Raw genomic sequence first — 23,680 nt, 5'->3', positions numbered from 1 at the left:
ATGTCAAATTAAGGAAAAGCGATGGTGTCAGTAAGCCAGTAAATCAACAAATCTATCAATCAATGGTAGGAAGTTTGCTGTATGCTGCAATGGCCACACGACCAGACATAGCTCATGCAGTGAGCACTGTGTCAAAGTTCAACGCAAATCCAGACGCTGCACATCTGACTGCTGTGAAGAGGATATTCCGATACTTGAAAGGGACAGCAAACCTTTCTCTCAAGTATGAGCAATCAAACAAAGATACTTTGATTGGATTCTCTGATGCTGATTGGGCTGGTGATCAAGATGACCGCCGCTCAACAACAGGCAATATATTCCTAGGAAGTGGAGGAGCCGTGAGCTGGCTTAGCAAGAAACAGGCGACAGTTGCACTTTCAACAGCTGAAGCTGAATATGTCGCACTGAGTCAAGCTGCACAAGAAGGTGTTTGGTTGAGACGATTACTGAGTGATCTTGGGATGAAGGATGTGTCCATAAGAATTTTGGAGGACAACCAAGGAGCAATCGCAATTGCAAAGAATCCTGTGGACCACTCTAGAACTAAACACATTGACATTCGATACCACTACATCCGTGAATGTGTACAGAATGGACAAATTGAGATAAAATATTGTCCAACAAATGACATGAAAGCGGATATATTGACCAAGCCACTTACGAAACAAAGATTTGAAACTCTTAGAAGGGAAATTGGACTATTTCCAGTCTAAATATATGTTGGTGTCTGACAGTTGAATTGGTTAAAATGTGTGAAACGTGAAAAAAGAGTTCCTGAAGAAATGTGAAAAAGAGTTCCTGAAGTTCACTGTAAAAGAGAAATGTGCTTTTGGTTTGCCTGTCTTGACATTTTTTGAAAAAGGGAGCACAGCTCTGTAAAATTGTTTAAAACCTTGAGATACCATTGTAAAATTAAGTGGGAGTGTTGTAGTACGGTAATTTGTCAATGGGTGGTGCTGTTGCTTAATGCTGTGACTTTGTGTATCGCGAAGAAGACTCTGTTTTACTTCCGGTTTCTCTGCGCTGCTGTTATGTTGCTGGCTGTTGCGCACTTCAATAAAGAACGGCTCACGCCACAAATTCAACACCACCAACCCCGCACCGGATTCCCATTCACTCACTGATTACACTCACTATATAATCCACCTACACTGACTACCTGGCGTCGGATTGTTATCCTACTTGCTCATGCTCCCGTACTTCGATCGTTATCTTGTTCAAGTGTTTCTTGTTGTCGCGTTTTTCTTTCATTTCGTTATCAGCTACAGCTCTGCTCGTTTTCTGTCGATGATTGGTTTCCTCTTATCCTTCCGTGGTAAGCAATCTTCGCTAGTCATTCCTTGCCTTTTGCAACCGTTTTTCGTTCTATAGTTATTCCCTTTTTCTGGTGCGAGTGTTCCACCAGCGCTTTACGTTCTTTCCGCCGATAGATTGGTATTTTATATATTATAGCCGATAGACCCTCATAGTCCTAGATTGTAATTGGATACTGACTATATTGTGATTATAATAAATATCCTTGTATCACCACCTTTTTTCCCGTGTCTGCGTTTGGAGAGTCCTGTTCAATCCTCCAGCTCTGCTGGAGGATCATAACATTCACAGGGCACACCGGACGGTGTACCAGCAGGTAAAAGTCGAATTAAATAAACACAAAAAGAAGTAATTGAAAAAATACAAAAATAATGGCTGGGGAATAAAAAAATAATTTTTAATAATAATTTGTTTTTTTTTGTTATAAAATGAATTTCACTCTCTCTCTCTCTCTACCCGTATTATATATGGTGTACTGTATACAGGGGGGTATATTGTATACCTGTATAGGTTTTTTTAAGCATTTTTGAAGGGGCGCCGCTACTTCGCGGATTTTCAGTTTTTGCGGGTGGTCTCGGTTCCCATTAACCGCGATAACCGGGGGTTCACTGTAATACAATTATAAATTCAGATGTCATAATAACAAACGTTGACTGTATTAACGAGTCTTTAACTCAGATATTTTTCTCACAAATTGTGGAAGTCCATTTCGACATATTCTATTTTGGAAATCTTGTGAAGTGGTCAGAAAAATGATATCTGCTTACTATAGTTGGGAGATGATTTGATAGTTGCAAATATAAAAAGGAGTCGCAAACTGCATGTTGGGCGACATTGCTTCGTTTTCATTTTCAAGCTGCTTCTCAGTTTCAAATGCGCAATTCTTTGTTTTGTTTGTTAGTTTATAATTTACCCGACATAACGCATTTGAATCACATCGTCATTCTTTCAACATTTCTTTTGGAGTCTCTTTACGGTGGGGGGCGTTTTCATCGACTTTCACCGGTATTGAATTTTTCCCCTTTCCAGCATCAGTAGCACATAGCCAGTGTCCATACAGCTTGCGCTTGTCCTTCTTGCTGTATTTTTAAGAGGAGCATGAGGGGAAATAATCTCGGGCAGTAGAAACGAGCAGCGAATTCAGCATAACATCTTTTTGGCGCGGAGCGAGTTGTTTCATCCGGTGTGTTCTCTTCGGGATCAACGAGGGCGCGCGTGTCTCGCGTGACGGGAGGACAGAAAAACAGGTAGGAAACTTGGACCATTTGTCTCATTTTCACGCATCGGCGCTTCATGTTTGGCAGACGGCAACGCCGCCTCGTCCCAGTCTGCATGTCTGGTGAGGTTGTCATGAGGACTGGCGCTGTACATGACAAAATAAGTGGGCGGACGGCCTTGTTGAAGTGTGTTATTGAGCAAAAATGTATCCGAAGAACAGTCGAAGCTCGCGAGACGTGCGGAGTAATTTGACAACCAACTCGCTAATTTTATTTCATATATATAGGCACTGCCTTACGTTATTTGCTTAGTGTTTGGAAGTGTTGCACGAGTCGCTTGAGCCATTACCGTTGGGGATAGATTTTGTACAAAGTAAATGACAGAAATGATCAATACTGGCATCTGCGTAGCTACGCTGAGTTGTGATAAGCCCCGTCTTTTCCATTGGATGCGTGAAGTGTGTTTGTATCCCTCCACCAAACTGCCAGCGCAGAGAACCCGTGCGAGTTAGTGCGGACACGAACATGAAGCATGACCACCCAATGGCGTCCACATACGTCGGGATGTTATAAAATAATGCTTACCGAGGGCCAATAACGTTTCGTACATTATAAACGTCATCAAAAGGTTCCTGAACATACATAAAAAAAACGGACTCAATATTATTGCTTCCTACTGGCAGTAGACGTGACGTAAATGAACAAAAGTATTGGGACACTCTTGATCCAAACTGCCACTGCAAAGTTGGACGTACACAACAGATTTAACCCTGAACGATTAGTTAATTAATTGGTGAAAATATATGATAAAAGAGTTGTTTATTGCACAGGTGTCAAACTCAATGTGCGTGGTTAGAGCCCACGACAGCAAATCATGTGGCTCACATTTCATATGCTAAAATCTGCACCCAAAATTCCAAATTGTCATGTGTAATAAAAAATTACCGTGGGATTTTGAAAGAAATTTTCCTTACGCTTTATAAAGTAACTTTAGCTATTGTTGAACAAACTATTATCCTTGACTACTGATTTCAAAACTCCATCAGTTTGTTGTGTATATGTAATAATACGATGAGGCGATAAACATTTATGTGTTTGGTTTCACAGTCATAATGGCCCTCTGAGTGAAGCTGTATCTGCAATGTGGCCTATGAAAGAAATTAGTTTGGCACCCCTGGTTTATGGTTTTACAGTTGAAATGCCTTTCAGGTTTAACAAGTGGCTGAGTCATGTGTACAAATCAACATTTTACATGTCAAATAACTAAATAACTGAATTGATAACTCTTGTGCTAAAATAATAACTTTGTTCTTCGTTGATCTGTGAGTGCATACACAAAAATAATAATAAATGAAATCACAATTTATTATTCGGCCCACGCTTAACTTTTCTTTACATTTATATATTTAATTATATGCTGAAAAATATACACGTTACATACTGAAAACTTAACAAACTTTAATCCAAACAGTAAAAGATATTTAAAAAAAAAAATCAAGTTTGAAGGAGTGAAAGTACACTACCTGGCCACAACATTAAGTATAAATGCAGTATTATATTTTGCCGTTCATATAATCAAAACTACAATAAGCTACAATATTAGAAACCCCTCTTTTGTGTTTGCAATGCAGTTCTACGACCACAATAATAAACACATCCTTAAATGAATACCTCCCTGACTGCATCAATTGAAGCTGGACTTTGATATCTTGGGGGTGGCTCAATTATTGAATGCATTTTGTGCCCTTTCGATTTTCCCTAACTCTGTTGTTTTTCTCATTTGGTGCTGTAGAAGAGGATGTCTGCCAGAGGGGGGAAAAAGAAGGTCACCAAGCTGTCCCGCTCATCCCGGGCAGGGGTCATCTTCCCTGTTGGCCGAATGATGAGGTATCTGCGCACTGGAACACATAAATATCGCATCGGCATGGGGGCACCCGTCTACATGGCAGCAGTCATCGAATACTTGGCAGGTAGGATGACAGCATGATATCTCTGGGTGATTTACACTCGCTGTGGCAAATTAGTACATTGAATGTATTTACATCTAAATGTGCCTGCTCATCTTTATAAATCCAGATTCTATATTATTCTTGTTGTCATGCACTATGTTTCCTAAATTCTATTTCTTTTATTTTTTTTAATGTAATGAATTTGTAGCTGCCGGGGAAGTGATGTCTTGGTTAACCGAAGGCCCTTCTGTATCAAAATATCCATATTACGTAGATCGAAGACAAATTAGTCCATAGCTAATTAGCTATACACCCTGAACTGGTTGCCAGCCAATCGCAGGGCACTCATAGACGAACAACCATCCGCGCTCACAAGCACACCAAGGGCCAATTTAGAGTGTACTATCAACCTACAATCCATGACTTTGGAATGTGGGAGGAAACCAAAGTATCTGGAGAAAAACCACACAGGCATGGAGAGGACGTGCAAAGGCCACACAGGAGGGCCGGAGTCGGAATTGAACCCTGCACCTGCACTCTGAGGTGGACGTGCTAACCAGCTGCCCACTGTGCTGCCCTGATAAACATTCAACATACATTTAAAACAAAGAAAATGGGTGAAGGGGAGTACCCCAGAAAAAAAGGTAAAAATCCAAAACATGGAAAAGTATTGAGGAAAAAAAAGGCAATCTGCAAATATGCAGGGTGGGAACTGTAGTTTGAGGTTGCAATATTACCAATTGGCACAAGATGGCAGACGTGTTTGTTGTGCTTGCATTGGTCGTATAATGCCCCATACTACAACATAAGCAGGCCCAATATTTGAATAATAATAATAATATGCAGAACAAACAGTAGTACCTCAATAACATTAACATTTTGAGTGAGTTGAAAGAAATTCTTGCACTTAATGTTGGTTTCTTGTTCTGCAATTTTGTGTCGTCCTTGAAAGGTAATTCTTATGCACGAGAACCCTTTGCACTTGAAAACAAAATGCAGTATGTGTCTATTTTGTTGTTTGCTTCAAACCTTTTGTTGTTCTGTTAGGAAATTGGATCTTTCATACAAACATTGAAAAATATATTACTCAAAATGAAATACCTTTAGAGTTCTTATTTTGTCCATATTTAAAATATCATACATTTGGTTAGGAAATGCATGGTCCTACGTGGATCCCAGCAGCACTGCTGGCCCACAATTATAATGAGGAATTTACTTAGGTATTGTTTTAAATCAGGGCAGGTATCTATTCGGGCAAGGCCACCCAAAAAGGCTCACTGTCGGACTGTGCATGGCGCAACCCACATGTGTCGATTCAGTCAAATCTGTGACGTTTTGAATTGTTAATACCACTCACATTGCTCTGAAAAGAATTGACTTGTCTTTAGTACAACCGTTCCCATGATAATGGTCATCACAAAGTGAAGAGTACATTCATTAAATTAAAAAAAAAAACATATTGTGTTTGTCATGGATTTCTTCCTCTGTCTTTTCACTTGTAGCTGAGATTTTGGAGTTGGCCGGAAATGCAGCACGGGACAACAAAAAAGGCAGAATCACTCCAAGACATATTAAGCTGGCTGTGGCCAACGATGAGGAGCTCAACCAGGTAGCTCCAACATTCTATCGCTGTAGTTAGTTGCAACTTTACAACGACAATGTTTACGTCAAATGAAGGTATTATTTAAACTTAAAAATGCTTTTTAGAAGGGAGACTCAAATGCAACAATAAATATCTGCAAGATGTTTGTGTATCTTTGTACTGGTCTCCAGTATAATTGGCTTCTGTGTTCAGCATTAAATAGGACTGTTTTCTGATGTGATGTACTATAAAACAAAACAAAAAACAGATAATAATAAAAAATACCTTTCCGTATGAGCTGATTCAAAGTTCATGTTTTCCAGCTTCTTCGTGGCGTGACCATATCAAATGGAGGAGTTCTGCCTCGCATTCACCCGGAGCTTCTTTCCAAGAAGAGAGGAAGCCGAGTTAAAGTGGACAGCCAGGCATCTGTTCCCGAGAAGCAGGAATTACGCGCCAAAAGCACCAAAGCCGTCAAACCCTCGAAAAAGGTTAAAGGCAAACGAGGGCGAAAGCCAAAGGTGGGTCAGCTGAGTGTGTACCTTTCATGTATGTGTGCACTAGTAACTGTTGCTACCTCGGCCAAGTCTGACTTCACTTGTAATGCATTTCCTTTAGGTGTTAAATTTAGGATGAATGATTAATCAAATTCAAATTGACATTGCAATGTAGTAGAATGCAGTTTGAAAAAAAAAATAAACCAACAAAAATTAATTGCTGTTACTGTTTTTATAGATGTTTATTATATATATATATATTTATGTAGTATCTAGAAGTAAAAAGTTCAACCCACAGGTTTACATATCATTGTTTCATGAAACATGAAAACTTGAAGTGACAAGGCCACAGATTTGTTAGTATTATTCTTGTAATCTGATTTATGAATGACTGAGTTCAGTTTACACCACAGTTGTTTGGTCAAATTTTGTGAAGGTGTTGTCGTGAACGCTTAAAAGACTACAAGTCAAAGTGTTTATTAAGCGAGCAACTATCAACCACAGAGCGCAGTCTCAGTTGGGGGTGCGATTTCTGCATTGAACACATATATGGGACGCACCGTATTATTGGGCGCAGGTATGTCAAGACATACCCATGCGCTAAAACATACGCTAGCACGCATGCTAGGACAGCGGCCCTTTTATCCAGCTTTCTCCCGCAAGTACGCACTGTTCTGTTGTCAACTGACTGTCTCAAACTGTGGCCAACAGGAGTGCTCACACAATGTCAATTCTGCAGCACTTTGTTGTCTCAAACTTTATCAAAAGAGGGTACTTACACGTACTGTGAAATGCTCCTGCTTGGTTAGGCGGCATGCTCAAGAAAGTCAAACGTGTACAGATCTGTTCAGAACTCGGTCCGTACACAAGTCGCTGCGCATTATAAGGTGCCCTGACTGTTTTGGAGAAAATTTGGGGCTTAATTTGTGCCTTATGGTCGTGCAAATACAGTAATTAAAGTAGATGAACTGTCTCCTATTTTAATTCATGGCTATTTATTCATTTATTGCCTGTTTGTTTAAAAAAAAATACATTGGAAGAGGATGTTAAAAAAATTTGCATATTGAATGGCAAACGCAATATGGTAATCAATGATTTTTCAAAATCGTTCAGCCCAAGTGTTACTGTTGTGATTATTGACTTTCATTGTACCTTCCTTGTTTCTCCATGTGGTAAAGAGCACAGAAAACGACAAAGAATCTGTACCAAACTCCACAGTGGAAGATGGCCCAGGAGATGGATTTACCATCCTCTCAGCCAAGAGCCTGTTCCTTGGTCAAAAGGTAATACTACATCATAAGGGCCAGATTTTGTGCTGCTTTGGTCCACTGTCACGTCAGCCATTTAACTTTTACAATATGTTGTACTCACACGATGCTGTTGGTGGTGGGGAACAACAGCTTTCGCTCACAGTGACTGAAATTGGCAAAATTGGAACAATAAAGGTGGATGCCATAATTAACCCAACAAATGCAGAGATGGACCTCAAAGATGGTGTAGGTGAGAAAGCAGCGCTTTGGAGACATCTTTCAGCTTTTTTTGCACTCATGTGCTGGTGATGCTGTGCTGTTTGCAGGAAACGCTTTGGAGAAGGCAGGAGGCCAAGAATTCTTGGAGGGAGTCAAGGAGCTACGGAAAGCACAGGGACCTTTGGAGGTGGCATCAGGTACTGATTGCACCTCTCTTTGTGCATACACTGTTGTTGGAGGGTGCTGTGTTAAAACACAAGTTTAATTTGTTCTTTTTTCTGTGTTTTGCTCCGGAGCTGTGCCTACAGTTGACGAAAATGCAATATTAGAACTTGAAAGGCTGTGTTTTCCCCCACGCAGTGGCAGTGAGCCAGGCCAGTGGAATGACAGCCCGCGTCATCATCCATTGCAATGTTCCACAGTGGGGGTCAGACAAGTGTGAGGAGCATCTAGAAAAGACGGTGGAAAACTGCCTCTCAGCTGCAGAGGAAAAGAAATTCAAGTCTTTGGCTTTCCCATCACTCCCCGCTGGACGGTGAGGACACACCCACTTTTATGCAAATAACCTGATCGCTCAGCTCCTTAAAAGCGTTCTGGATGTATGACAGTTGGTTTTTCAAAGAACAAGCACTGGATTACTACATTTCTTTAAATAGTGCCCATTCACCAATACCATTTCAATTTGAGACCGAGCAAGAGTACAATTAATGCGAAATAATTGATCACGATATAGGCCATTTTATATTGAGATAACGTAAGAAATACTATCACTTTCACTTTATTTTGAAGTGACAATAAACAGACTAGAATCAAATGAGAAATGCATCCAAGTAGTGCTGCTAATAAAATGATTACATGTAAAAAAAGATGCAAGCGGCACGGTGACCTTCGAGTGTGAAGTTTGCATATTCTCCCTGTGTCTGCGTGGATTTCCTCTGGGTACTCCAGTTTCCTCCCACATTCAAAAAAACATGCATTGTCGCTAGGAAAGTTTGTTTGCCTGTGTGTGTCCTGCAATTGGCTGAGAACCAATTTAGGGTGCAAGAAGACAGGCTCCATCGCGCCCTCATTAGAACAAGCGGTTCAGTTAATGGACGGATAGATAAACGGAAACAAAGTTGCCCACAGATTTTAACACACATGTAGCTGTAAATATCAATAAGAGGTGTAAAAATAATGTTTCTGACAGAAATTGATTAAATAAAAACAAAAAGATGAGTTCTCCTATAATAAGTTTGAGAAAATTTAAAGTCAAAATCAATCCATAGGACTAAATTGTCAAAACAAATCATATTTGTAATATTGTATGCATTCAATATACTATAGGCATCCATTTTCACAATCGCTTATACTTATTATTGATTATGTTTAATCTTCCAAGCCATTCCTCCTGGATGATGTACGGAACACTGTAACATTTCCTGTTTAGCTGTGTGTGGCACTAATTTGTATTAATTTTCTCCAAAGAACAATTACTGTTCAAAGCTTTGAACACGGTTCTAAAATGTTCTCAGTCACCCAAGCACTTTTCATTCCGGTATGTCACGATGACATTACGTTATCTTAGCAATTAGCATGGCGTCCGCGGCTTGAGAACAGTACGTGTAAGAAATGTAGCATATTCGCCGCCATGGAAGCAAAATGATGGAGGCTATGAGGAGTGAGGAGCAAAATCGCAACGTGTTTAGCAGGCAGTAGTAGCCAGCCGAACCCTCGTTGCTAAACTTGCTATCTAGCTGTGGTGGCATCTCACAGGTGGCAGAAGGAGCGTAGTAAAGCTTTCTGGGACGGTCTCTGCCATTCAATTATCGGAAAAACTAAAAAAAATTAAATAAATCAGATTTGCTATTCGAAGTAGTGATTATGGATTTATTGTTGTTTTTATTATTTCCCACCACAGTAGTATTTATTTGCATTCACCCACCTCCCTATTTATGAATTCTCATCAACACTTAGATTTAATTTTGCGCATATATCTATACTTATCTATATCTCTATATCGGTCTATCTATATCTCATTATCTCTCTATATCTACCTCTATGTCTGTGTCTCTCTCTATATCTTTATCTCTCTCTTTATCTCTCTCTACATCTATCTCTATTTATCTCTCTATATAGTCGCCTCAACAATTCCCAGGGCCAACTTCAAAATAAAAGCAAAGTAAGGCATTGACACACATTTTACAGTTCTACAATTTGCTTTTGAAGTTGAACTTTGAGGCGCGTTGCATAGTTTAAACATGAAGGACTACATTTGCCGTTGGACGGTGGCCAGAGAGAGTCTCCGGCAAAACGATTATCTCTCTGTCGCAGTTCCCATGGTCCGTCAAAAATATGTCCCTGTGGTCCATGGTGCAAAAAACGATGAGGCGTTAGACCACTGCCCTAGAGAAGCACTCAAACCTAGCTGATAACACACCTGACACTGCAAGTCAGAGATGGCCAATTTATTTTTTGAACGGGCCTCGCAGCAACTGAGTTGTGTTAAATTGAAATTTAACATGGATGGGTACGTTACCCTATTTTGCCGGTCTGTCCTCCGTACGCGACCTGGGCATCCTTCTGTCTCCATCCTTTTTCATAAAAATGATCACCCTCTATGCAGTACATCTTCGTCCTTTTTAAGTGTCCGTGCATGACGAGAGGGTAACGGCAGGGGTTTTATAACATAAACACTCACTTAAAGCACATTAGCTAATTTTCTATTTACATCCACTTACTGTAACTTTCAGATGACAAAACGCCAGATTAAAAGCCACAATAGCTAAATTTGACCATAAAAACTGAGGTTACAGTCATTTACTTTCAAGCAATGACGAGGCGTGTCGAAGTCTTTAATCAACATGTCATCGATGATCATGGTGTCACATCAAAACCAACATTTTTACACAACACAAACCGAATAGCATATGAGAAAATAATGAAACAATATCTGAAGACAGAAGAAGTATAATTGACACAAAACATGCATTTCAAATAGTTATTTATTTCCTCAGTGCCGCAAAGCATGCTGGGAGCGTATCGTGCCGGAACCCTTCTCACTTTTTTTCCCATTTTTATATGCAAACCTATTATATAAATGACAATGTTAACATCAATGAAGCGTTCCTTTTTGGATGAACTCAACATTGGCACTTATGTAATAGGATTGCATGTAAAAATGACATAAGTACTAAAATGACCCCTAAATTGTTGTTTGTTTAATAATCTTGTATGAGTGCATGTGGGTACGTACAAAAAGCCTAGTCCACTCATCTCTTTGAAATATGTCTTTCCAAAATATGGTTTCCGATATGGCTGTTATTTTTTTGTAAATAATTTTTAGCATTCTGATATATTTTTTCAATTGTCAATTGTTTATCTACTATTATTTACTTATGGGGAAAAAGGCTAATAAAATATATCATTTAACGTTACAAAAATGCAGATAAAGCCCACATGATACCTTTTTATCTGGCTATAGATCTAGTGAGCAAAATCTTTATACACCAGGGCTGCAGCACAAAAGAACAATGCAGACAAATATCCTGTCATAAATGTACTCAATCGCTTCAATTCCACTTCTCAAAGGTAGCTTCACGTCCAATCACAAATGAAAGAGAAACCTTGTGGTTTGCCGTTTACGTTTTCTCAGCATGTGACCAACTGAATTTGAGAGTATTCATTGTTGTAAAAACTGTCCTTACATAAACCTCCACAGGAATGGATTCCCAAAGCCAACAGCTGCCCAGCTCATCCTCAAGGCCATCTCCAACCACTTTGTGTCATCCACCAACTCCTCTCTGAAAAACATATACTTTGTTGTGTTTGACAGCGAGAGCATCGGAATATACCTTCAGGAAATGGCCAAGTTGGACTCCAAGTGAGGAATCTTACTTGTTGATTTCTCTTTGTTGTGACATGATGGCGTCAATATGGTGCCATGAAAAGTAATTTTTGCTCTTCTCATTCATTTTTTTGGGCATAGTTTCCCCACTTTAAAATAATTAGACAAAGTAAACATAACACATTTTATTTGTAAGGGGTGGATAAGCGAGTCGGATAATCAATGGTTGGATGGATTGGAAAAAAATATTTTAATTTTTATTAAATAGTTTTTGAAAACATCATTTTGTTTCCTTGTGTTGTCTAGTTTTCATATTTACATTTGTTTGATGATTTGAAGGGAAACTAAGCAAAAAAAAAAGTACACTTTTGAGAAGAGGACAACATACTTTTTCGTGGCAGTGTAGTTGAAAACAGAAGTGGATCTAAGTGGAATTAAGAAATGTGAGTGGAAAGCTGTTGACATATTCTGTACGTTGCTGTCCCTTAGAGATTAGATAATTTAAGACCTTTGAGTTTGCCATTTTGTTGCTGTGTCAATGATGTTTTTACATTCCATGTACAAATAGAAGTTATTTCTTGGCTTCTGTAGTTTCTGATACACTAGTTACTAAAAAAAAATGTGGTTCTCATTCTGCTTTGAAATAAAATGTTTTACATCATTTGCTTTTGGCTGCGTCTTTACTGGAAGATCTCTCACAGGACAGAATAGTGAACAATGCTCAAAGGCTGTCTTGCTTCAGTTGTCACAAAAGAGTACAAGCGTTCCAACTCTGTTTACAAAATATTAAGTCTGACAGCAAAAGGGCTTCTCCCTCCTATACTTCTTTTACAGTATCTATACAATAAAATTTCATTTATATAGCGCATTGATTTTGTGTATAACTTGTATATGCTGAATAAATCACTTCATAGTGAACTGACTGCTACGGATCAACTGCATCAGTGGAGACTGGTGGGAGTACATGACAACGACAAATCTTATTTACATTAGATTTATTACATTGTAAAAAGTACATCACCTTTCATTTATATATTATGTACATATTCAATTTATTTTATTCATGTTTAAGCAAAAAAAAAAAACAGCTCCAGATCCACAACAAAATAAACATACAAAAAAGAAAAAATCTCTTAAGCTGTTGGTGGTTGTGAGACTAATTTTCCATGTCTAGGTCTTGTGGTATTTTCCAACTCAATAAATAACATAAAACATCACAAAGAGAATATCTGGAAAGCTCAACGTTAACGAGAGCCTGTCCTGTCTAAGTGACATAATTGGTATTCAAGTAGTGAATTTTAGTGTCATCACGCAAGGCATAATGACGCGAAAATGGAAGCAAAACATCTTTTCAAATCAATTAAATGTCATGTATCAATTGCTCAACAAAACGGAATATATATCAATTGAATACGTTGACAATTTTCTGCGAAATTTAATTAAGAATATCGTTAACTGACTTAGGTCAACATAAAGCATGTAAGCAAGCCAGTCAATAAAAGTCAGTGTAACTTCACTTGACATCGACAAAGGCAGCAAGCACAACCATGAATGAATTTCTGAATGAATGTGATCTTCCTCATTGTTTCAACATTTAGTTGAAGTTAATTCTAAAAACAAAAGCCAATTTCAATTTGAAATTTAAAAGAAACAGGAACCACGTTCATTCAGGTACATTTTTTTGTCATTAATAAGGTTTTCAGCATCGCTTGCAAGCCTTGGGTTTTGGTGCGACGTTGTACACAGTGACGAGCTCTACAAAGTACAAGAGAAGCATCGCAAAATAAGACTATGCACTATAGAATTCATCTAGATGTTGGAATGTTGATCCTCTGAAGGACTGCACATGCACACAAAACCTTTCTTCTTGAGGTGCTTCAAAAAGTTTGTATGGGGTTAAAAAAATATACATATACATTTTAGTAAATATTTTTTTTCCTGGAGTCTAAGCTGATCCCTCACTTAAATGGTTACAAGACTGCTCAGAACAAGAAGCAACCTGATTTACTGACATGCGGTACCTAAAATGCTCTCCTTGACTTGCATTCTCAACATTTACATGCACCAATGATCCAATCTTTCATGATTATCAGGAGGTTTAAATATGGACCTTGCTCCAGTGAGAGAAGCGTTCACAATCGCATTGCTTACATACTCAGTCGCTCGAAATATGACACCATGCCAGCCTTAAATTGAGCAATTATAATGGAATAATTCCACCAGCATATTCAAGCGTACTGTTACTTCTTGCAGTTAGAATCCCCACAGTGTCCAACAGAAAATATTGACCCCCCAAAAAATCTCCTTATTTTTACACACACACACATTCTTTTATTTATATATATTTATATATATATATATATATATATTTATATTTATATATATATATAGAGAGAGAGATAGAGAGAGAGAGAGAGAGAGAGAGACATACAAAATGAATGAATGAATGTGACCCCCCCCCCCAAAAACATGTTCAACAGTTTTTGAATTACTGTTATTTCACTCCATTAGTGTCCAAACATAGCTATAGCATATGTCTGGCTGCCAGAAAGCAAACATTAACTTTCAAGCATAATTTCTCACATGGCTAGCAACTCACTGGGCGAACTCAAGTCACCATGAACATGTACTCAAAAGGGAATGAGATGACAATTCTTCTGACATATGTTTTTTATATTATGACCTGCAGACTGTGGAATGAGTAAAAAAAACCCAACTGTAATCTTCCAGAATTGTCATGATTAGTAGATGATAAATCGTCCAGCAGCCCCTAAACTGACTTTTGGAGTGAAGACAGGTTGACGAGCGTGTCGAGCATGTGCTTGTTCACAGGACCTCGTTAGAGGGGCTTGTTGGTCTGGGACCTGGCAGCAGCGGAACCGGGGACGTGGCCTCAATGAGGGCAGGGTTGAGGATGATTGGCAGGGACATGGGTGGGACACCCACCTGCAGCGGAGAGGCAAGCGGTTGGATGAGGAGAGGGGACTGGCTCAAGGGTGACGACCCTTGAGCGTGAGGGGGTTGTGCTGGCACTGGCACTGGCATTGGCATTGGCATTGGGGGCAATGCGGGGGAAGATGATCGCTCTGCTCCTGGAAGACATCCAAAACAAAAACATTAGGCAACATCAAACATTTTATCTGCTTGTAAATATCCGCAGGTGCCAGACTGCAAATATACAGAGGTCAACTGCAGTTTTAAGTAGTAATCTCATCAATCACCACTAGATGGCTGACTCTCTTAGTTGTACTTACACTGCACTATACTACAGGATGAACGGGCTGCGTACAAAACAGCTACTGTATGTGTTCTATGGCAAAATGTAACACAGTTAAGCACATATAGTTTTGTCAACTTGCAGGGGTTGGTTTCTTTCCAACAACTTGACTTTCCGCAGGTGTCTTTAATAAAGTAGGTATTTATCCTGGGCTGGAATAGCAGGTGGTAGACTGTTCAGTGTTTCTGAATGAATTTGAGTAAATAATGTTCATCGACAAGTGCGTGAAATAAATGGTATGGTATGTGTATGGTTTAACTTGGTTCCATTAATGTTTTAGATACTTCAACAAGTTCTTGATACTGGATCAGAGATTACATTATATTGTATTAGGGTCAACAAAGTAAACAAATGTTTCTCTGTGAGCTAACAGTTGAACCAATTGGATGTGATACCATTGACATTGACTGCTTGGGTGTCTTGGGGCGATGCTGGCCTGCTGGGAGTTCGAGGCTCTGCAGAAGTTATGGGCACGGACGCAGTAGAGGGCGGTTGTTGGAGTGCTGGAACCACAGACCCCTGTGGTGAGGGAGGTCGCCCTGATGAGGATGCTGCTTGCACATCAGATGGAGGACCGGGTACTGATTCCGAAGGAACTAAGGATACAACATACTGAATGAGGTAACTTACAATGGCTCCGCACACCAACAAAGGTTTAAAGTTTGAAAACTCAGTATTGACATTATACCAGAAGGAGAATATAGTCCAGGTATCAAACAAGTTTCTTGTAACTTTACCTTGCATTTACCAAGACAATTTACTATGCAAAATCCAACTTTTATATCATTACCTATACCTACCAATATCTAACAGTAATATGACGAATATTAACTTTCAACCTCTGGGCAGCAAAGTATTTCCATGATTTGTAAGCACATATAATGTAACTGAAATCCATTCAAATTGATCCATTAGGCGGGATTATATTTTAAAAATTTTCCAGCAGAGTTGTGAGAAAGCACATGAAATGAAGACATACCTGGTAAAACAGTCTGTTTAAAGAGCTCCTCTCTCAGGTGAGGCAGGAAGCAGTCGATTCGTTCCCACGTTATTTCCCATAAATCTGAGTATCTTGTCTTGGAATCTGGGCTGCGGAAGATTTCTGCTGTATCCATCACAAGCAGCATGTTCTTCAGAGACTCTGGTATGGCTTCCAACTAGACAGAGCAACACAGAAGTATGTTGACTTTCCGCATTTAGACACTCCTACAGCATACGACTGAAATCATTTTTGCTGACACAACTCGTACCAATAAGTCACTGGATCCAGCGTGCATGTACTTGTCCATGAAATCCAGAATGGTAAGCCACAGGGCAGCAAAGGTAGGCAGGGACAACAATGGTAGGAGGTGCTGCAGAAAAACCTGGCGTACATGACACAATGCAATGAATGCACATGTAATTTCAAGGCCAATAAAAATATGTTGATTTGTCCACTGTTTGTGAGTGGAGTGCAAACCTTTGATAGGATAGTGCAGGCTCTCATTCTGGTCTCCTCCATTCCACCAACATCAGCTGGGCTGATGTTGTTGAGCAACTTGGTCAGTAATGGAAACAGCACCTGCAAGGAGATGCTTGGTTTGTTATTTTTTATGGACGTCTTCCCATGTCCCCAAAGTTCATTGAGTACCATATATTATGAATCACCTTATTGAAGCAGGACTCCCATTCTGTAGCACGTAGCGTCTGCAGATCGTGTACAAGCAGAGCCCTCTGGAGGTAGTTGAGAGCCTGCATACGCACTTGACGTCTGGCATCGCAGCACAGCCAAGCAATGCCTTACGAGATAAACAAAGACAGCACCATTTTTTGGTAGGTGGTTACCCATGAGATTTTCCTAATTTTAAAAATAGCTACATGGCCCAACAAAGGTTTTCCAACTAATCTAATATTTACTCTCATAAATAAAAGCTTAAATTGTTAAATAAGTCTTTTATGATGTACATACACTGATGTATGAATGGATAAAGCTTTGAAGCAAGTTGTAATCACGCCGTTGCAAGATCTCTGCACCAGAGCTCTTAGATTGGAGAGATACAGACGAGGTAGGCTGGTCTCACTGTCAATTGTGGCACTCGAAATAGATCTGGTACCGTTCGCCAGTCTCTCTTGGTTCCTAGCAGGCCTAGCCAATGGTTGCAGAACCGCATATGAAATAATCCCAAAAAAGCACCGATAGGACAGCTGTTAGCCGACGCAGATTGCTTGCTAAGATATAACGGTGCTTGGCTACCATGACACACTGCAGTGCCTCACTAAGAAATGAGAAAGAGTTGCATGTGCTTATCAACCAACAGGGCACATGCAAATCGAACATTTTATAGGCAGTCAGAAACTGTTCCACCCCCAGTGTGCAACAGCATGCATGCGTATGTGTGAAAACTCGCACAGCAGCGAGAATGGTGACTGAAAAGAGGGAACAAATCAGCGCAACCGACTGCTGAGAACGTATGTAAGCAAACACGCATGTAAGTGACCAATTATCAGAGCAGGGCACTTGACCCTTTTTGCCGGTAAAAGCCCCCTTAGTCATGTGTCCATGGCTTCACACTACCTACAGCCTGAACCTGGACAACTATGTCTGGTCGTAGTTAAATGAAAACATAATGTGGGGAGTGTACAATGTGGTATGAGCAGACCTTGCAGCAGTGGGCACCAGCAGCTGGTCCACAGTGTCTGGGAGTCAGCTTCGATCTTTTTACCAGCAGCCTCCAGATCGTGCTGTTCTTCTGCCCAAGAGCTGTAGATGCTGGCAGCCCGAGTGTGCAATGTGTGCATCAAGTCTAAAAGCTGAACCATCAAAGAAATAACAAAATCTATAAGTAATGTTTCACGATATCCAACACAACATGACAGAATAATAAACATGCATGTTTTTCAGCAATCTTAATGCTAGATAGTGAATGCCATGTGATGCTTGACAAGGCACAAACATATTGCGTGTCTGGATTTATATTGCAGGTTCAAGTGCCTATTTCCAATGTAATGCCTACAGTGCATCCTCAACATATTGATAGCGCTTCCCTTTTAACATGTATTCAGCTTCTTTGCCATGAAGCTCAAAATTGAGCTCATGTGCATGATTCCCATCCTTTGCATCAAATAAATAAAATAGTGATAAAAAAAAAAAAATTCCATCATATTTAATAAAGTATTTGTAATTGAAAACATCTTCAAAGCTATCTATTGAACAGGATAAAAATTGGATAAAGGAATATATATAAATATTAAACTTTAACAACGGCGAATAGAATACCCATTAATTCCATTGAATACTGAATTCCGTCAGTTGTTCATCTTTTTTATTTTATTGTGAAGCAGTTTGAGTTGCATGTTGATGTATGAAAAGCACTTTACAAATAAAGTTTGTTTGATTGACTGATCATCTCAAAGTCATATGAGAAATTGGAAATTCCCTCTTATAATGAATGATATGAGCTTCATCCATCCAATATCAGATCCACTTCAATCATTGAAAAAAATAAATAAATTGGAAATTTGTGTTGCTCATAGTGTCGTACTGTTATCTCAGCCGTTTTGGGGAGAGAGGTGGGGTCCAGTGAACAGGTCGCCAGCCAATCACAGGGCATAAATAGACAAAACAACCCGCAACACATTCACAGCTACAGACAATTTAAAGTTAATTTCACCTACTGTACATGTTTTTGGACCACATTTTCAAAAACACTTAAATGACAATGCTGGGGTTGATTTGTTACGCCACATATCTGAATGAACAAATATTGACAGCCAAACAACGACTCTACAGGAAGGGTGTAAAAGCCTTCTTATTGAGGGTGTAATTTTGATCTACGTGTGTTGATGGCTTTAAGGAGTAGTATTAATAGACAAGCTGTTATGTTGTACAATCTTGTTGTGCACCAAGTACAAAGACAATAAAGGGCATTCTGATTCTGATGTGAAATAATTACACATACGCTTTGGAATCAAAGGCATGGACAATAGCTTTAGTACCCGTCTGTTAAAAGAAAGAAAGAAAAACCCACAATTGTCACTGAAATTTAGCTAGCTGTCAGGCATTACTGTATTTCTACAGTCAAGAATTAAAAATAAAAACCCTTATGAAAGCCCGGACAGATATGACCCATAATCTAATTAGACTTTACACAGATGTAATCGGCTAGACTGTCTTATGTCTAATGCAGATATTTTGCATTACAAATTGACGATTGCTTGGGGTTTCACGCGCACCAAAACCCCCATTCTCCATGCATTGAATGTTTATCAGAGTTCGGGGAGAATAATTTAATTATAATTTTTTCCCAATGCATTTCAATGGTTGTTAATTATGTGCAATTTTTCTTCCGCATTGCACAGGTTGACTGTAAAGTAAATGAACAAGTTGATAAAATACATTGGATAGAATGGTCCATCTTATGATCGGTTCAGTGCGCGATTCTCCCCCCACCAACTTTCTGGCTGGCTCAAAAATCTTTGTGCAAAACCTAAATATAATATGTGGTTGCACAACCTTTTGAGGCACTCACTGCAATCAAACTATTTTCAAGTCTCAAAGGGACTTGTCTGTATACTTTTTTAATTATTATAGTTCTACGTTATTTCAGTGACAAAGGGGAAAAAGTAAAGAGGGGACCAATAATTTTGTCCATGTATGCCGTCTATTAAAGAGACAAAACAAAAATCCAAAATGCACAACGTATTGGTGGCTTAAAGCCATTGTGTTTGTTGAACGGGATGTTTTTGGTAAAAGTGAAATCAATGACATAAGATAAAATGAAAAAGAAGGCTAAAGTACTTACATCGCGACTAACCTGTAATGACACCGTATGGTAACCTGCTGGGATCCCCTCGTCCTCCTCATCATCACTATGGGAACGTGATGGACGGTAGCTGGAGGCCCGGCTTCCGCCTCGTCTTGTACCATTCCCATTCTCTTTCTCCTTTGCACCAGCTTTCTTCCTCAAACGAGACTTGGCAGAATCATACTTATGGCTCTTCTTCTTGTCGTGGTTGCGGTAACCTGAGGAATAAAATATGCTCTAACACCTACATATACATATATACACATACACATAATATATATATATATATATACATATATACATATATACACATACACAATATATATATATATTTATATATATATATATATATATACAGTGAACCCTCGCTACTTCGCGGTTCACCTTTCGCGGGTTCAGTGCTTTGCGGGTCTAAAAAATATTCGGGGGCATTGTAGTTTCGCCGAGCGGCACGACGGGGCGCTGGAGCGGTTAGACGGCCGGCGTGCGCCGAAGAGGAGAGTGGACGAAGAAGAGCACGTTCCCCCGGGCACGATTTGGGGCGACGTTTCGCGCGGTTCGGACCGTACCAGAGCTCCGGAGGAGGCCGGCCGGCGTGCGTGGCAGTTAAGCCGAAGAGGAACAACTTCCGCCCGGGCACTAGCGGGGCGACATTTCGCTCCGTTCGGGACAGTGCGAAAGCTCCGGAGGAGACCGGCCGGCGTGCGTGGTAGTTAAGCCGAAGAGGAACACCTTCCGCCCAGGCATGATCGGAGCGTGAGGCTGTCAGTTATGAATGAATAAATAAATAAATGAAGAATGCCACCTTTCATTTCACAGGGCACACCGGACGGCGTACCAGCAGGTAAAAGTCGAAGTAATTAAATAGATACAAAAAGAAGTAATTGAATAAATACAAAATAATGGCTGGGGAATAAAAAAATAATAAGTTTTAATAATAATTTGGTTTTTTTTTGTTAGAACATGAATTTCTCTCTCTCTCTCTCTCTACCCGTATATACATATACATATATATATATATATATATATATATATATATATATATATACATACATATACATATATATATATATATATATATATATCGTATTTTCGCAGTCATAAGGCGCACTTAAAAGTCCCAAATCTTCCCCTAAACTAACACAGCGCCTTGTAAGGCGACTGCGCTCATTATATGGACAAAGTATCACTCGCGACCATCAACCCTTTTACTCATTGGGCTGTTCGGAGTGCATGTTAGCACACCCTGCTGGTCAAATTCTGGGTCATCTATGCTTCAAAGTGACCATGACTATACATTATGGGACTATGGTGTTTGGGTGATGGTGTGGGAGAAAGCTGGACAAAAGGGCAGCTGTCCACAATGTTGTAGTCTGTCTTATCATTTATGTTATTGCAAGCAAGAAACGTCCCAGGTTTAGACAACAGACAAAAAGCCCAAAGCATAACAGCAAATCTCTCTAAACAGCCATGTGATTTGGCTGAGTCTGAGTGGCTCCCAGAAGGCATTGCTATATCATGTTGTGTTATTTTTATTTCTTTTTGGTATATTGATGGCATGAGAGATACATGTTTTGTGTTAATCTTATTTCTTTGTTTCATTGTTTGCTTGTATGCTGAGTTTTTTTTTTTTGAAACCCGTGACTCTAAGGAGTGTGGTGCCCAGTGAAGTCCCTCCCCTGACGTAGTCTTGTAGACTATTGCCATGATACCTATTATTGGTTAGAGTCATTGTTAATGATAGCGATTGTCAATGGTATCATGGCAACTGTCTTTGAAATGTGGCGATTGCTCATGGTATTGAGGCAAAGTGAATTGCCATGGGCTGAGTCAGCGCGAGCAGCCGAGCTATTGCTATGCTAAAAGCCTTACAAGGTGGCGCGCCCAGTGTGTGCTTCAAAGACAGAAATAGCACCCTCAACAGGTGTTGCGCGCTTTGAGGCAGCGCGTCCTATGACTGCGAAAATACGGTATATATATCTTTTTTTTAAGCATTTTTGAAGGTGCGCCGCTACTTCGTGGATTTTCAGTTTTCGCGGATGGTCTCGGTCCCCATTAACCGCGATAACCGAGGGTTCACTGTATATATATATATATTTTTTTTTTTTCTTCCCCCCTATATTTAGAACCATGCGGCTTTTTTTTCTTGGGTCTGGTCTGTTTTAATTAGCAAAGTTGTTGACGTGTTAAAAGGCACTGTTTTACAAAATCATTCTATTCATGCAGTAAACAACTATTTTTTTTCAACATAGAAAACTGCGGCTTATAGTCTGGTGCAGCCTGTATACAATATTTATTCATTTATTCAAAAGGAGTTGCTGCAGCTCATATGTTGGTGCGCCTTAGTCCAGAAAATCTATAATAATAGTTGAGTCACATCCCTCCTTAATTTCATCTGAATGTTATACACACTAATTTATTCAGAACTATATGCCAATGTAAAAATCTTAGTTTTGTGCATTTGCGTAACAAACCTCCATTGAGACTAGCCTCGACGAAAACTCGGATGGCTCGAACACACAGCTCAAAGTTGTCCGGTGTGACGTGGGCAGCGTCACGGACAATGAAAGACAGTGTTTCAACACACTTGATGAGAGACTTAGTGTCATGCTGGCCAAGGTCCTGACCCAGCGTCAGGCTGTACTGGTTGACCAAGGGATGATTGAGTTGAGATTTGGAGCTTAATGGTGTAGTTTTACTGGTTTCTAAATCCTCCTTTCCAACCTAAAAAAAAACACAAAGTAGTGGTGAGGTTGAGGGTTTCCAGAATAAGATTGTCAAAGAAGAAACTCATCTGAAGTCACGTGTGGGTACTGACCACTAGCCATCCACTGCTTGCGACATCCACATCTGTTGTAGAGCGAGGGATTCGAGCCTTGTTGTGTTCAGTGTAGACTTCTGAATCCGAAGTGTAGCCGCGATCTAAACTCACTTCATTCTGATGATGGGATGGCAATTCACTATCTGACTGAGCACCTGGTTACACATAAAAGATGGATTGATTACTTGATGTCAAAAGATTAATATTAAATAAGAGTTAATTAGTTTTGTATTAATTTCTAGGCATTCATCTACATTCTAGATTTGATAAACAACTTGGACGAGAAAATTGCATGAACAAACAGCCACATGTTAGGTGTACAAAAGTATTGGAACAGAATTACTTAAAATGTGGTGAATAAGACATACATATTATTTGCCTGCAATAACGGCACCAAGCCAGTGACCAATGAATATAGAACTTTTTCATTCTTCTGTTATAATACTTTGTCAGGCTTTGCCGCAGCTTTTTCTGCTGTTGTTTGCCTCAGTGAGATCAACAAAAACGTTGTCGGCACGAGCAGTGGGGGCTCAACTGGGTGGCAATATTTTGCTTAAAAAAAAAAAAATAAAAAAAATAAATTAAAAAAAAATTAAATAAATAAATTAAAAAAAGAGAGAGAGTGCGAGCATGGTCCCTTGCACAAGATAAAAAGACTATCCTCAAAAATATACACACAAATGCTTTGAACAGCCATCTGACCAACAGACAAAATCTTCATGTGCAGCCATCAGCGACACAAGCCCTTCTGAGCATTTATTCGAAGGCTGGAGGAAGTTGCGCAATAGAGGGTTGACAGATATAAAACTATAAATGACGCTATCAATTGGTCATGTTCAATTCGATTATCTTCACTTTTGAGTCCACTACAAAGAATATGCAGTCGTTCAATCGCTATTCTCAACTCAACTGTATTTTAAAATAATTTTTTAAAAAAGGTAGCT

At 39.5% G+C, this 23,680-nt stretch overlaps 2 protein-coding genes across 4 annotated transcripts in view; one reads left to right on the top strand and one right to left on the bottom strand.

Moving 5' to 3' along the window:
• Nucleotides 1-2,210: 2,210 nt before the first annotated feature.
• On the top strand, nucleotides 2,211-12,515 carry macroh2a2 (macroH2A.2 histone). The gene is made up of 9 exons (XM_088304532.1): nucleotides 2,211-2,561; nucleotides 4,324-4,501; nucleotides 5,983-6,089; nucleotides 6,386-6,583; nucleotides 7,738-7,842; nucleotides 7,960-8,059; nucleotides 8,136-8,225; nucleotides 8,389-8,563; nucleotides 11,729-12,515. Exons 2-9 carry the CDS (start codon nucleotides 4,330-4,332, stop codon nucleotides 11,892-11,894), a joined length of 1,113 nt encoding a protein of 370 aa, XP_088160658.1. The 5' UTR covers nucleotides 2,211-2,561; nucleotides 4,324-4,329; the 3' UTR covers nucleotides 11,895-12,515.
• An 815-nt stretch (nucleotides 12,516-13,330) lies between these two features.
• The window catches only part of gbf1 (golgi brefeldin A resistant guanine nucleotide exchange factor 1), an 89,602-nt gene continuing 79,252 nt past the window's right edge, over nucleotides 13,331-23,680 (bottom strand). For all 3 annotated transcript variants that reach the window (XM_088304575.1, XM_088304576.1, XM_088304578.1), the window contains 10 exons: nucleotides 22,734-22,891; nucleotides 22,390-22,639; nucleotides 19,913-20,133; nucleotides 17,771-17,921; nucleotides 16,779-16,909; nucleotides 16,591-16,692; nucleotides 16,382-16,495; nucleotides 16,111-16,288; nucleotides 15,527-15,727; nucleotides 13,331-14,946 (listed from right to left, as the gene is read on the bottom strand). In XM_088304575.1, coding sequence (XP_088160701.1) covers nucleotides 14,681-14,946; nucleotides 15,527-15,727; nucleotides 16,111-16,288; nucleotides 16,382-16,495; nucleotides 16,591-16,692; nucleotides 16,779-16,909; nucleotides 17,771-17,921; nucleotides 19,913-20,133; nucleotides 22,390-22,639; nucleotides 22,734-22,891 — 1,772 coding nt within the window. In that variant the 3' untranslated portion in view covers nucleotides 13,331-14,680. The remainder of the gene's footprint in view (nucleotides 14,947-15,526; nucleotides 15,728-16,110; nucleotides 16,289-16,381; nucleotides 16,496-16,590; nucleotides 16,693-16,778; nucleotides 16,910-17,770; nucleotides 17,922-19,912; nucleotides 20,134-22,389; nucleotides 22,640-22,733; nucleotides 22,892-23,680) is intronic.

This window comes from Idiotropiscis lumnitzeri, chromosome 9, assembly GCF_059441095.1.
Source record: "Idiotropiscis lumnitzeri isolate Australia: NSW breed Sydney's pygmy pipehorse chromosome 9, RoL_Ilum_1.0, whole genome shotgun sequence".
Lineage (NCBI taxonomy): Eukaryota > Metazoa > Chordata > Actinopteri > Syngnathiformes > Syngnathidae > Idiotropiscis > Idiotropiscis lumnitzeri.
Note: the sequence above shows the minus strand (reverse complement) of the source record. Positions and strands in the feature narration are given on the sequence as shown.

Coding starts and splice junctions, on each gene's coding strand:
- macroh2a2 (XM_088304532.1), top strand. CDS start 4,330: ATGTCTGCCAGAGGGGGGAAAAAGAAGGTCACCAAGCTGTCCCGCTCA. Junction 6,090..6,385: donor ACGATGAGGAGCTCAACCAG/GTAGCTCCAACA, acceptor CATGTTTTCCAG/CTTCTTCGTGGCGTGACCAT. Junction 8,564..11,728: donor CCATCACTCCCCGCTGGACG/GTGAGGACACAC, acceptor AAACCTCCACAG/GAATGGATTCCCAAAGCCAA.